The 13,134-nt window shown below is 51.6% G+C and overlaps 1 protein-coding gene and 1 long non-coding RNA gene across 2 annotated transcripts in view; one reads left to right on the top strand and one right to left on the bottom strand.

Annotated features, from left to right (window-relative positions):
• Nucleotides 1–6,314, top strand: part of ANKRD46 (ankyrin repeat domain 46) — a 61,561-nt gene extending 55,247 nt beyond the window's left edge. Inside the window, exon 5 of the mRNA XM_045049934.1 lies at nt 6,176–6,314. Coding sequence (XP_044905869.1) covers nt 6,176–6,314 — 139 coding nt within the window. The remainder of the gene's footprint in view (nt 1–6,175) is intronic.
• Nucleotides 6,315–11,422: 5,108 nt separating this feature from the next.
• LOC123383152 lies at nt 11,423–12,243 on the bottom strand. Its single transcript, XR_006592591.1, has 2 exons — nt 11,828–12,243; nt 11,423–11,580 (listed from the first exon to the last, which is right to left on the bottom strand). It is a non-coding gene; the product is annotated as an uncharacterized LOC123383152 (long non-coding RNA).
• Nucleotides 12,244–13,134: the final 891 nt, after the last annotated feature.

Here is a 13,134-nt window from a genome sequence, read left to right as displayed (position 1 = left end):
TTTTTTTTTTTTTTTTTTTTTTTTTTTTTTTGCGGGGGTTGAGTGGATAGACTTGATTTCAGAATAGCTTTAGATTCCCAGACAAGTCTCAAAGACAGAACAGAGAACTCTGGTGCATCCTTTGCCCAGCTTTACCCAATGTTACCTTCTTATAGCACCATAGTATATTTGTCACAACTAAGAGACTGACGTTGACATTATACAAGTAGCCCCTCTACAGTCTTTAACCGTATTTTACCAGTTTTCTCACTCATGGCCTTTCTCTGGCCCAGGAGGCCACGTTGGGTCAGGCCTCAGTCTCTCCAGTCTGTGGCCCTCTCTCCATCTTTCCTTGTTTTTAATGCCTTTTCAGTTTTGAAGAGTACTGGTCAGATATTTCATGGAATGTCCATCAATAGGAGTTTATCTGAGCTTTTCTTATGATTCAGCTGGGGTGATAGGATTTGGAGGAAGAACACCCCAGAGGTGAAGTGCCCTTCACATTAGATCACATCAGGGGCACATGACAGCAACATGGCTTATCACTGGTAATGTTACCCTCATCACTTGGTTAACATGGTGTCTGTCAGGTGTCTTCCCTATAAAGTCACTCTTTTTCCCTTTCCATGCTCTACTTTCTGGAAGCCAGGCACTGAGTCCAGCCCACCCTCAGGGAAAGGGGATTTAAGTTCCAGCTCCTGGAGGGGGTGGCATCACATGTATTACTTGGAAGTCTTCTCTAGGGCAGATTTCCCCTTCTTTATTTACTTGGTTGAATCATTTTTACAGAGAAAGCTTTCTTTATATTTTAATTTTTTGTTTATTTTAGAAAGAGAGAGAGAGCACAAGAGGGGGAGAGAGGCAGAGGGAGGAGAGAATCTCAATCAGGCTCCATGTTCAGCCCAGAGCCCAACACGGGGCTTGATCCCACGGTCCTGGGATCATGACCTGAGCCGAAATCGTGAGTCAGATGCTCAACAAACTGAGCCACCCAGGTGCTCCAAAAACCTTCTTTTTAAACGATGGGGAAATAACAGCACGTTTGTATGTTGGTGGAGCCAAATATTGTGAGAGTTTCTTTCAATTTTTTCAGCAAGTGTTAAATTTTTCATCATTAGAGTCCCCACCAGGCCTTTTCTCGTGTCATTTTAAACGTCACTTTTACCCATTATTCAGTTTCTTTAGGCCCCGTTGGAAGTCAGAGGACCTGTAGAGGTCCGGGCAGAGTTTTCATAGATGGCCCGGCACTAGATCCAGTCATCCAGCAAACCCCTCAGTGCTTACGGAAGGATGGCCCCTCTCCCCAGCCCTCACCTTCCCGCCTTCTCCTTCCTCAGCCCACAGGATCCCAGACAGGACAGGGATTCCAGAGCTGGGGAAGAGCCCGTGTTTTCCTTGGGTAGGAAGGAGCCAGACATCTGTCATGAGGAACCGTGTAGCCGGGGCCGTCTGGCGGGGCTGTGGTTGCTGACAGTGGCTGAGGGGAGGGTTCTAGGGGAAGGAAGAAGCAGATGGAGCTGCTTGGCTCCAACTCAGAATCCGGAACAGTGGGCTCTGTTTCTTCTGTCCCCTCATTGGGAGGACAGAGCTCTGAGGACAACAACCAAGGCTCTGAGCCCTGGCAAGGAGCTCCAAGGAGAGCCAAGTCTGAGCACCCCAGGGCAGCGGGGATGAGATATGAAGGACTTTGGAGGTTCAGGTCAGAGACTCAGTGGTGGAAGAGACAGCCCAGGAGAGAGAGGCCCGCGACAGGCCCCGGAAGGGACTTGGGCCACTGCCAGCCAGCTTATCAGCCCCACTTCCCCACCCCCACCCCCAATCCCTACACAGGGAGACTCTCATCTGGCCTCCAACTGGGGAACCCCAGGCCCACATGCCTGGGCCCGCAGGGTGTGGGGGTGGTGGACAGAGGAGTGGTGACAGAGGTGACCTATTCTGGGCGGCAGAAATGATCTCCAGGCATGTATTTTGCAGAGGCTAGCAGTATGGTGTCTATATAGATGTATATATTTGTAGATGAATCAATCCATACCCTGCTGTGACACCAGAAGAACGGCCACCATAAAAGAAGGTGGTAAATTCCCTCTCATTCAGAGAATACCGCTGTCTTCTCAACCAGCTGCCCACGGGTTTCTCATCAAGATAGTAATTCATTGTACAAGGAAGGGAACTTACCGTGTGGAAATTCCCGCTTCCTCCGGATAACAGTATGCGCAGTGTTAACCTTGGTGAGTAAGAATCTCCCTGTCCCCCACCACCCCAAAGGCAGCTCTTCTCTGTGGAAGCCTGCAGCCACTCGAGGCCTTATCCAAACCCTCTGCACAAGTCTGAAAAGTGCCCAGGACAGACCTCAGGGTGAGCTCAAAAGAACCGATAACCCCATCGGTCGAAGCAGATGTGATAATGTTCTTCCTGCCCGGCATCTCCTTCTTGTGGGGGCAGCACAAGGCTTTTCCTTTGGGGCAGCAGCCCTTCCCCGTCTGTTCATGTGCTTCCACGGGCCCAGGCCTGGCCCAGCACAGCGGCACATTTCTCTGGCTGCAGGAATGGACACAGGCTGAGCCAGTCGGAGTCGACTTTGGCAAGCACTGCTAGGCTGGGGGCCAGGGCGGAGCCTGCCCCACGACGGAGCTGATGCCGAGGGCAGGAAAGCTAAGGGGCGGACAGAGTCCTGACTGAATCCTCGGAGCGCTTGGCTCCAGCCGGTCTTGTCAGTTACAGACCGAGCAAATTTCTTTTTTCCCTCCCTCCCTCTCCTCCTCCTCGTCTTCCTCCTCCTGCCTTTTTCTCTCTCTTCTCCCGTTTATTTTGGCTCGGTCCAGTTTGTGGTTTTTATCTCTTGCACTAAAATTGTTTCAACAAATATCCTCATGGCATCTCTCCCTCGCATGCCTGCCGGGGACACAACCACCGACCCCCACACAACCCCGGCCTCTCACCCAACACTGTTTGAGAGAGGCTTAAGCTCTGGTTTTTCACGGGTGCCACAGGGCTACTGTGGGAACCATCCCATGGTTCCCCAAAGGGGGACAGCCCCTTTTGTCCCCTACAGCATAAATGAGAATGTATTTTTAAAACTGAATCCATGTATCTTCCTGTTAAACAAGAACGTCTTGTTTTTTAATTAGAGAAAAGGGGGATATTATTCCTAATGCACCTACCATGAGGATTTTAGCATATTTCCTTACAAATGTTTCCCCAGTACACGTTTCCTTGGGTCTAGCCCTGGTGCCTCACTGTCAGCAGCAGCAGCAGCAGCAGCAGTCAGGTAATGTCATTAGCATTTCTCTCTCACTGTGGTTTTTCATGGTCTCTGTTTTCAGCAGCTTCCCTACTCAAAGGTCCAGTCATGAGACTGGAAAGCAAGTAACTCACCTAGAACCAGGTGAGCCCTCTTGTCTCGGAGGGAGCTGTTACTGTAATTAACCATGCTTCTACCATTTCCGGGAATCTGGCCTTCATCACCCGGAGTTTTATACTGATGCCTGGGTCGGACCCCTAGGGAGTCTGCGTCAGTAGATCTGGGGTGGGTTCCGGGAATCTGTATTTCTGAGCAGTTGCCAGATGATACCAATGCTGCAGACCTCAATACGCAGGACTCACCTGGGAGCTAAAATGCATGTGCTATTCGGGTGATTCGTAGACCCATTCAAGTTTGAGAGCCCTAACTTTCAATTTAATAGTCACTTACTAAACACTAATTCATGCCTCTGTGGTTTTTCAGAAGCCTACCTTTCTCTTCTTGGGGGCCAAGTTTCCGAGTGGGGTATGACCTACAGCTTCACACCTAAAGCCCCTGGGAACCCCCAATGTCACATCACCTAAAATGGGAAACGTTAGCACAAGGTTTCTTTCACTCTCGTGTTATAACCTTCCTCCAGCTGGTTACAGATTAAGGGGCAGGCTGCGGAGGACTGGAGGCTCAGTTCAGTTTCATATTTACTGAGTGTTGGGGACTGTGTCAGGGGCTACAAAAATAAATACAACATGGTTCCCATCCTCTAGGAGCTAATGGATAATGGGGAGGTGAACATAAAATAAATGCTTGCAAGCTGAGAAGCAGCAGGGTAGAGGAAGGCGGTGTTCCCTGGGAGTCCAGAGTAGGGGCACTCAGCCAGTCTTAGGGACGGGGAGGCTGAGCCGAGTAGGATTTAGCAGTTAGCCAGGTGAAGGAGCGTGGGAAAGGCATCCTCAGCATGAGGAACAGTGAAGGCAAGGAAGCATGAGACATCCAGGTGCTGGCAGGTGTGGGATGGTGAGAAATGGAGCTGGGGGGGGGGGTGGTGAGGTGGGCCAGGTGCAGACCTCTTGAGCTGAAAAGACGATTTAGAACCTCCCAGATCTCTGGTCCTCCAGCCCGAGAGCCGGACCTGGAACCAGCATAGGACTACTGGAGGATTTTCAACCAGTCCACTAAGTGGAATGACTTGGTTTCTCTTGTTGCTTATAATCTCACCTCAAAGGCAGCAAGTTTGGTCAATAATCGCCCAAGCCTCATTGAGGCCTGCACATACCTGGCCACTGCAAGACTTCCTCAATGGCTCCTGCAGCCAGAACCACATATCTGTCTAAGGAGAAGGATAATGTGTTTAGGTCAGGTTGCTGGTAATAGGGAACCATATAGCAGTGAGTTAATTCAAATCCTGCCATATTTTCTCCAGAAAACAGTCCAGGGTTCATATGGGGGCCCTGTGGTCAAACTCAGGCACTTCTGGCATTTGAATCCATCATCCTTGACTGCCTTGCTACTCAGAGTGTGGCCTGGTGCCCAACAGTGTCAGCATCGCTGGGAACTTGTTTGAAATACAGAAAGGGGTCTGTTCCAGACCCGCTGAACCACAGCCTGCCTTATAATCAATCCCCAAGTGACTTATTCAAATACCTGTAATTGAACAAGTTGGCCTATACTCACTGCAGCGAGGGAGACTGCACACCTTGGGTAACTGTGGACCATCTCAGTTAAAAAGGGGTTTGAGGGGCGCCGGGGTGGTTCAGTCAGTTAAGCGTCCGACTTCAGCTCAGGTCACGATCTCGCGGTCCGTGAGTTTGAGCCCCGCATCAGGCTCTGGGCTGACGGCTCAGAGCCTGGAGCCTGCTTCCGATTCTGTGTCTCCCTCTCTCTCTGACCCTCCCCCATTCATGCTCTGTCTCTCTCTGTCTCAAAAATAAATAAACATTAAAAAAAAATTTTTTTAAATAAATAAATAAAAAGGGGTTTGATAGGACTAGCAGGGCTTGGGCTTTGGTTAGGTGAATTTAGGGAGAGCCCAAGAAATCAGGCATTTGTTCTGGAGTGGATGCTCTCACGAAATGGGACAATTCTATGACTGAATATCTTCATAACTCTTACCTATAAAGAAGGTAGGCCAGATACAAGTTACACGTGTAATTGGTAAAGAAGCAGCCATCGCTCATATTAGCAAGGAGTAGAAGGTGTTTAGTATTTTGTGGTGGGTTTTGTCTGTGCTTAAATACAATTACGAGGCAGTCTGTTTTGACTCACCTCGTCGCAATTGCAGAGTGACCTTGACAGATGGCATTCTGTGAGATTGTTTATGTTCAATGAGAAAACATCTAGGCCAGCTTCAAACAAGACTAATGCCTAGCTGAAAGTGTCAGGCCAGTTTCCAGATGTCAGGATCTGCTTTCTCCTTTCTCACTATTAAGGACGGAGAGTCAGTGTTTTAGAGTGTGGCTTCCTTATTCAAGGTTGTCTCGTGGCCCAATATGGTTGCTGGAGCACCAGCAATCCTATTAGTGTTCCAGGGACAGGAAGCAGGGGAAGGGAGAATCAAGAGCACATTTCCCAGCTCCCTATAAAGAGCTTTTAGGAAACCCCATCCAACTCCTTCCATTTATACCTCATCGGCCATCCCTAGTTTCAAGAGCACAGGGAAATGTAGACTTTTATCTGGCTATGTTGCTGCCCCTCTCCAAATTAGGTCGTTTGGTAGGGCAGAAGGGGAAATTGGGTCTAGAATAGGCTACTGGCAGTCTCTCTCTCTCTCAGACAAGGAAGACTGGGCTTAAGAATGGGGAAATTCCGGGCCCTGGGGGGCAGCAAGATTTTATCTTCCCCTCTTTATCAGTATTTAACATTCCAACAACCAGAGCAAGCCAGTCATAGTAAAACAGAATCAGGGTCTCTCCAGTGTCTGCAAGAAATTCTTGTTAAAGGTAGAATTTGCTTCTCAAGTGTTCCACACCACCTGCTGGGAGAGCAGGAGCGATGTGAATGTACCAGCCAGAAGAAGGGCCCCCACGGCCACAGATGGGAGAGCCGTCGGCATGAGACCCGCACCTGTGAGCAGAGTCCGTCTCATCTCCTCTGTTAGAAGGCTGTATCCCAGCCCTGGGGAGATGAACAGCAGGAAGAGGGGGGAGAGAACCACTTAAAACGAGGTATGGGAGCTAATAAGACGAAGGCATCCCTTCTCTTGCCTTCCATGAACTAGCATAGCAGCTGGGAATCCCAAAGGTCACTGGCCCGTATGCACCGTAGGGTCGCACGGACGCCCAGGTCACATGACTCACCCCCACCCCCGTCACACACACACCCTCCACCTTAAGTAGACCTTCACTCCCTTCGGGGTGGCCCCAGTCATTTCCCAGAAGCTCCACAGGGACCCCGTCACACGTGCCCTTGGCTGTATGCCAGCTGTCTGCTACATTGCCTCCTTTGACACACATCGGCTGAGCACCTTCAAGCACCGAAGCCCTGTGGTAGACACCAGCGATTCAGGCGTCAGTGAGATACATCGTTATCCTGGAGAGCTGACAGCTTGTTGCAGAGGACACACAATGATCCCGAACACATAAATTACAAATTGCGGAGAAGCTGTGTTAGGGAAGAAACCCGGCGGACCAGCAGGTGATAGGGTGTTCCTTGAAAATACCCCCCAAACAGCCAGGCGTGTTCCCACTTCAGGGCACAGCTGCTGTGCTTTCTGCCAGGAACAAGTTTTCCCCTACAATCCCCATGACTCACTCCCTCGCTTCCTTCAGGTCTTTGTTCAAATGTCACCTTCTCAAATGCTGCCTTCCCCGATGCCCACCCCCATCCTCTGCTCTCCCCAGTTCCTGGCCTCACTCTGTTTCCTCCACTAACACTTTAACACTTTGTTCCACAAGATCCGGGGGTTTTGTCTGTTTGGCCTCTGTCACCAGTGTCTCCAAATAGATGCGATCGGCCTTCAGTGAATGTGTGTTGAGTGAATGAATGAGTGAAAAGCTAGCACAAGAACCGGGCAGTCGGGGAGGGCCCCTCGTGCCCTGCTGACCAGGAAGCTGATGAAGCACGAGACAAGGTGATTTATGTTTTATCACTAGTCCTCTGGCTATTTGGAAAGAACTGAGTGTGGAAGAGGGGAGGGGGACAAGGTAGAAGGCCACTGCAGTGGCCGAGGCAGGGAGATCAGGGGGATGGGGCGCTGGAGGAGAGTGGGCGGTGGGGAGCCGCTTGGGAGGTGGAGCAGAGAAGACTTGGGCTTGCACACCTGGGCTCTGGAGCCATGGTCTCTGCGGCTTGAGTTGGGGCAGATGGGAGGACGAAGGGGTAGGGGGCAAGTCAAGCGGCCCCCTCTCCAACTCTGCCCCATCGTGGACCTCTGGAGCCCCGAAGCAGCTTGCAGAGAGTCTCAGCGTGGCTGCAAGGGTGTGCCACCTGGGAAGCCCCGCCCGATTGGGCCTTGACCCCTGCCGTGTCCTTGGGGAGCCTGGGGCTTGCCGGTTACACGAAGAGCAAGGGGTGTGCCCACCCCCGCCTCTGGGAAACTTGTGCTCAAGCCCTGCTGGGGTGCGTCGGGATGGGAGGGGAACAGACCTGCCCTTTCCCACCCCCTCTCTCCTCTGCAGCACCCACTGCTCCAACCTGACCTACCTGGCTCAGCTGACTAAAGTGTCCACAGGGGTGAGATGCAAGTAATTAACTAGCAGAAGCTCTGAAGCTCCCCAGATAATGATCGGCCCCGCAGACACCCGCGTCAAACCCTATCCATAGAGTTGGAAGGAGGAGGAGGGTCAGGCTCCCCAGAATCCTGAACCCAGCAGGTGACAGACACCCAAAGTCCAGTCCAGCACCCTTCTCCAAGGGCTCTGTCCCCACTTCCAAGGCTACCAAGAGGGGCCCCTGACGAGCCCATGGGCCACCAAACCATGTCCGGTCTCTTCGAGGTTTGCACCTTCTCAGTTTCCCCGACTTGCCCTCCTGTCCCCACCTTCCCATTCCCCAGACATACTCTGATCCCATCCCCACTCTGCCTCCTCCATGAAGTCACCCCTGGCTGCCTCGCCTTCTTTGTGTTTCTTTTCGGGGTTCTTTATCATCCGCATCCTTATTTCGGCCTTTGGGGCTGTTGTGTTTCATCCGCTGGCTTTTTAATTCCTATAGGCTGAAGGGTATGTTTTACATGCCCACAGAGTGGTGGTGGTGAGAGCAAAGAACTACGGCAGACCGAAGGTGCGTTCCGGTCCCACCCGCTACTGTGTGACCTTGGGCAAGGAACTTCTCTGTGCCTCGTTGATAAAGAGGCTACTCATGCCCACTTGAGAGGTTCCTGGAAGAATTAAATGGAACACTCTTTGCAAAGAACCCAGCCTGGTGTCTTGTGCTCAGTAGGGATTCCACACATACCAGCTATTATTCCAGTATGACAAATCTCCATATCTGACATTGCACCAGGCATTCAGTAGGAGCCCAGTAAGTGCTCAGTGGCTACATGTGCTCAAGCTCTGTCTTTAGTTGCTTCACATGGGTTATACATCAGAACATTTGTTTCCATTTCTCTACAGACTCAGATCATTACTGCAGGACTCCAAAAGCACAAGGCTGATCTCTCATTTCCTTAGAGCCTGAGCCAGCAAAGAGACAACAGGTCAAGTTCACAGATAAGTGTAGAAATTGACCTTGGACCCCTCTCAAGGGGCGGAGAGAAACTTTCTCACAAAAATGTTTGCTATTCCTCCCATCCTTTCCCTCACAGACATCCCCAAAGCAAGAGCAGTCTCTGGGGAACCCTCTCCTTCAAAGATAGATCCCATGTGACCTGTTGCAGTGACTGAGGCTCTATCGAAGACTGGTGTGGTCACCATGACCCCTCCCTTATTGACCTTCAGGCCTCCAGGTCCTGGGCTCAACCATTTTATATACATATGTCTCCTGTCATCGTCACAAAAACCTCATTCTACAGGTGAGGAGACTGAGGATTGGCAAGGTTAAGAAACTTGCTCAAGGTCACACAGCTGGTGAGTAGCAGAACCAAGATGTCCACTCAGTTTGACCTCTACCAGTCCATGCTCCTGCCTCTGGGCCACTCCCTTTTGAAGTGAGGCAGTCACTGGCTTAGAATCTGGGCCAAGTGATAGACCCTCCTGCTGGAACCTCAGTCTCATCCCTTCCTAGACAGAGGGAGGAACGGCCACCCTCCCACTGCCCAGGTGAGGGCTTTTGGATGGGGGCAGGAAGAGAGTAAAGGGTAAAAAAACAAAACAAAACTCATTTATGGCTAACCAGATTTCTGTCTTGCAGCAATTTATATCCATTTCCCCTAATTCAGGCAACTCTGAAGATGAGAAAAGCATTCGGCCGTTTGAAGAATGCTATTCAACTCATGACAAAGAACAATTCTTTTGAATCTGTGAGAATTTTCTGGAAGTCACATGTCATTTTCACTTTCACCTATTAAAATTGAAGCTTACATTCAGCTTTTTAAAAAACTCCTCAGTTCGCAGAGGCAGCCAGCAGCCAGTGGCGCAGGCCGGGTCTCGGGCCCTTGCCAGAGGTCGTCACTCTCTGGAAGCACCGACCAGCTCAGCAGACCACAGCCTTGGGCTCAGACATGAACTGACCTTGAAAGAAAGAAAGACCTGCACAAAGATCATAAGGAACCAACAGAAAATATTCAACATCCGTCATTATCTCCACTTACGTGGGGCTTGGGAGCGGAATGTGGCACATTCCAAGAGCTGCTTTAGGGAAAACCAAGCCACGAGGAGATGGCGTTCCTGGGCTGGACGGGAGCCTGAGGCCTGGATGGGGCCTGCTTTCCGCACATCTGCTTCCCTCATAAGGGATCCCTGACTCCCAGGCTCTGCCAGGCGGAAAGCAAACCAGCCCTGGGCTAGGGGCCAGAGCAAGGACTTACCTGGAAGAGACATCTGCTAAGCAATTCGACCAAATGCAAATGCTGCTAGTTTAATGATCTTAATTTCCTACAGCAGGTTCCCCCAGCACCTCCGCTATCGTGTTAGTGGAATCATTTTTCAATTTACTAGGTACAGAGGAGACCCAGTGCACAGGGCCAGGCCAAGGGTGTGTGTGCATGTGCGTGTGCGTGTGCGTGCGGGCGTGCGTGTGCGTGTGTGTGTGTGAAAAATGCCTGCATTTTTCAGGAGTGAGGATATTTGCATAACACAGATATCTTTGCAGATACCAGACAAACAGGAAGTTTCAGAACTGATGCCATTTCCTTTCACTGTGAATCAGCAGCCTCTCTCTTCTCACACACAAATGGTGAAAATCACAGGGTCCAGCCCTGGAACATGAAGTGCGAGAGAAGAGCACGAAAGCATCAGAAGTCACCTTCTCTGGTGGGGTGCTTCCCTGGGCGCCCCCCTGCACTCCTCGGGCCATCCCCTTCCAGCTACCCAGCTTCCTGGAGCGCGTCAAGATACGTTTGGGTGCCCACCCTAAACACATTAGCAAAACAGTCTCCATCCACACAACCTATGTTATACCAGTGCTTGGGATGGGGCCCAACCGGCTCTAGGGGGGCCTCCCTCCTCCTTGTTCCCGGCCCCAGGACTGTATTCCAGAGGAGCTCTGTGAAGTAACACGCCCTGGATGTGGCACCAGAAAACCTGGGCTCGGATCCCTGCTCCAACCAGAGAGGCCCTGGGCAAGCCACTTTCCCCTACGAGCCTCAGTTTCCCTATCAGTTACCTGGGACCGATAGTGGCTCCCTGCACGTTTGGGGCTAATAATAATACAAGCGCAAGGCAAGAAGTATAAGGCGGCAAATAAAAGCACAGGATTTGGAGTCGGATATCTGAGTTCAAAACCCAGCTCCAGTGTGTACTTGGCCGTGATGCTTGGGGCAAACTGCCTAACTTTGCCAAATGTTAATTTGCCCAGTTATAAAATGGAGGTAACGACAGTCTGTTGAGAGGATTCAGAGATATGACCACCTTGCACGGAGCAGAGTCTGGCTCACAGGAAATTCTCAACAACACGAACCAGTTTTCCTGCCGCCCCGGCCCCCCCTCCCCCACCCACCCCCGGCAGCACTCCTCCTTCCTCCAGCGCCTCCAGGTGCTGTAAGATCACGGAGGTGGAGACCACTGCATGCCTCGCTGGTGAGGGTCCAGCACCTGGCTTAGCCCGTAATAAATCAGCTGAATGAATGAATGGATGCTCCTGGTGCGTAGCAGGTGCTGAGGAAATCTATCTGTATAAAATAAATTTATACGAAAGCCACAGACCAACTCCCGCCCTCTCCGTTTTTGAAATTCCTAAAAGGGGGGCAGTAGAGAACAGTGATGACAAACATCCGGGGCTTAGTCAGCAGTCAGGTCTGGCGTGTCCTTTAATTTTCCGCTCGGAACCTAATAAGCAGGTAGAGGAATGTGTCAGGTAAGTCCCAGCTTCACGACCCGGGAAGATGATTCTAAAACTTGACTTTCTTTTCAAGATTACAGGCCTTGCGTCTGGTATCCCTCTTGCCCCATTTCTCTTGGTTTCCTCCTTAGGTCTAAAGGCCTTTTCTTGTCGAAGAGCTGGTGCCTCTGAAGTCCAGCCAGCTCCCCGTCCCCAGCCTCTTGGAGGACAGCGAGCCGCACCCCACTGACTTACCAGCCTGCAGGGGTGCAGGCGTGCGACAGGCTGGTGTCTGCAGGAGGACAGCACACTCACGCCAACATTTGCTCCGGGGCGCGGCCGTTCAGCTCTCGCCTCGTGCCCTCTGTGCCAGGATAGTGCTCACTGGCCACTCCTCCGAGAGTGAGTCCAGGATGCCGCGGACGCACAGCCTGAGTGCCCAGGTCTGGAGTCAGACAACCTGGCTTTGCACGCAGACTCTGCATGGACAAGCCGTCTGATCTGCTACAGTTTCCTAATCTGTACAACGGAGACCGGTGCTAGAGCACTGGGTGATGCAACACTTAATAGCCAGCTTTGGCGCCAACCTATGAAGTGAACCCCAGCCAGTACCAGGTTATACCTGCTAAATATTAGCTCGGCTCATTTCTACTGCAGAGGTGGGTATGGCTCCAGGCACACTGTAAACACTCTAAGCACTGGCCACTACTTTGACTACTTTTAAGTTTTGCTCGTGTCACGTAGTTCCCAGTGGAGGGACGTTCGGAGGAGGGATGGCCCTGGAGAGGCCCGGTCTTTGCCATCTCCCAGGTTGACTAAGGCCCTCCTGCCTTCCATTGCTCGCCAGAACCTTACGGGACGGCTGGGGATGGGACAGGACCTTGGGACGTTGTCTGCCTAATGTGAGTCATGGTGCCTCCCCGTGGTGCCCATGGCAGGAGTTCTTTTCCCCATGAACACTCTTTGCGAACCTTTATTACAGCAACAAAAGAGCCAGATAGCTGGTGGTCCAGTCCCGGGGTGAGCACTGCATGTCGTATGTAAGCCAATCTGACAATAAATTATATTCATAAAAAACTATTTATGGTATAAGCCAAGCCAGTGTGTGGCTAACCTATCACGCGCTGGGGTCCCTCGCACTGTCTTGGAAGGAAAAAATCCAGAGACGTGCCACTACATAGGATCTGTGTCAGAGGCCAGAGTCCCTTTTCCTCATGTTTTGGACCAGTTTTTAAAAAGGAGTTCCCAGGACATTAGGAGCATGGAGGCAGCCCTCCCCAGCACCAGGAGTTGAAGCTCAGGCATCCCCAGGTCTGCTTCCTGTGCCCCAATAATACAAAGGGAGAAACATCAAGGACACTGGGCCCAGCTGGCCAGAGTCTAGAGGTCATGTCTGTCCCCAGGGAGAGCCCGCTGGAGTCCGTGTCTGCTAAGGGCCAGGATAGCCGCTCACTCAACGCTGGAGGCCTGTGACCCCCTGCCTGGGCTCTGATGGCCTGCTGGGCCCCCGTTGTGAGGAGTAAAAGTGGCCATCGATGTCCTGCAGACCCGGCAGTCCCACC

The sequence above is a fragment of the Felis catus genome, chromosome F2, assembly GCF_018350175.1.
Source record: "Felis catus isolate Fca126 chromosome F2, F.catus_Fca126_mat1.0, whole genome shotgun sequence".
Taxonomy (NCBI): Eukaryota; Metazoa; Chordata; class Mammalia; order Carnivora; family Felidae; genus Felis; species Felis catus.
The sequence above is the reverse complement of the archived record's forward strand: the minus strand, read 5'-3'. Positions and strand labels throughout refer to the sequence as shown.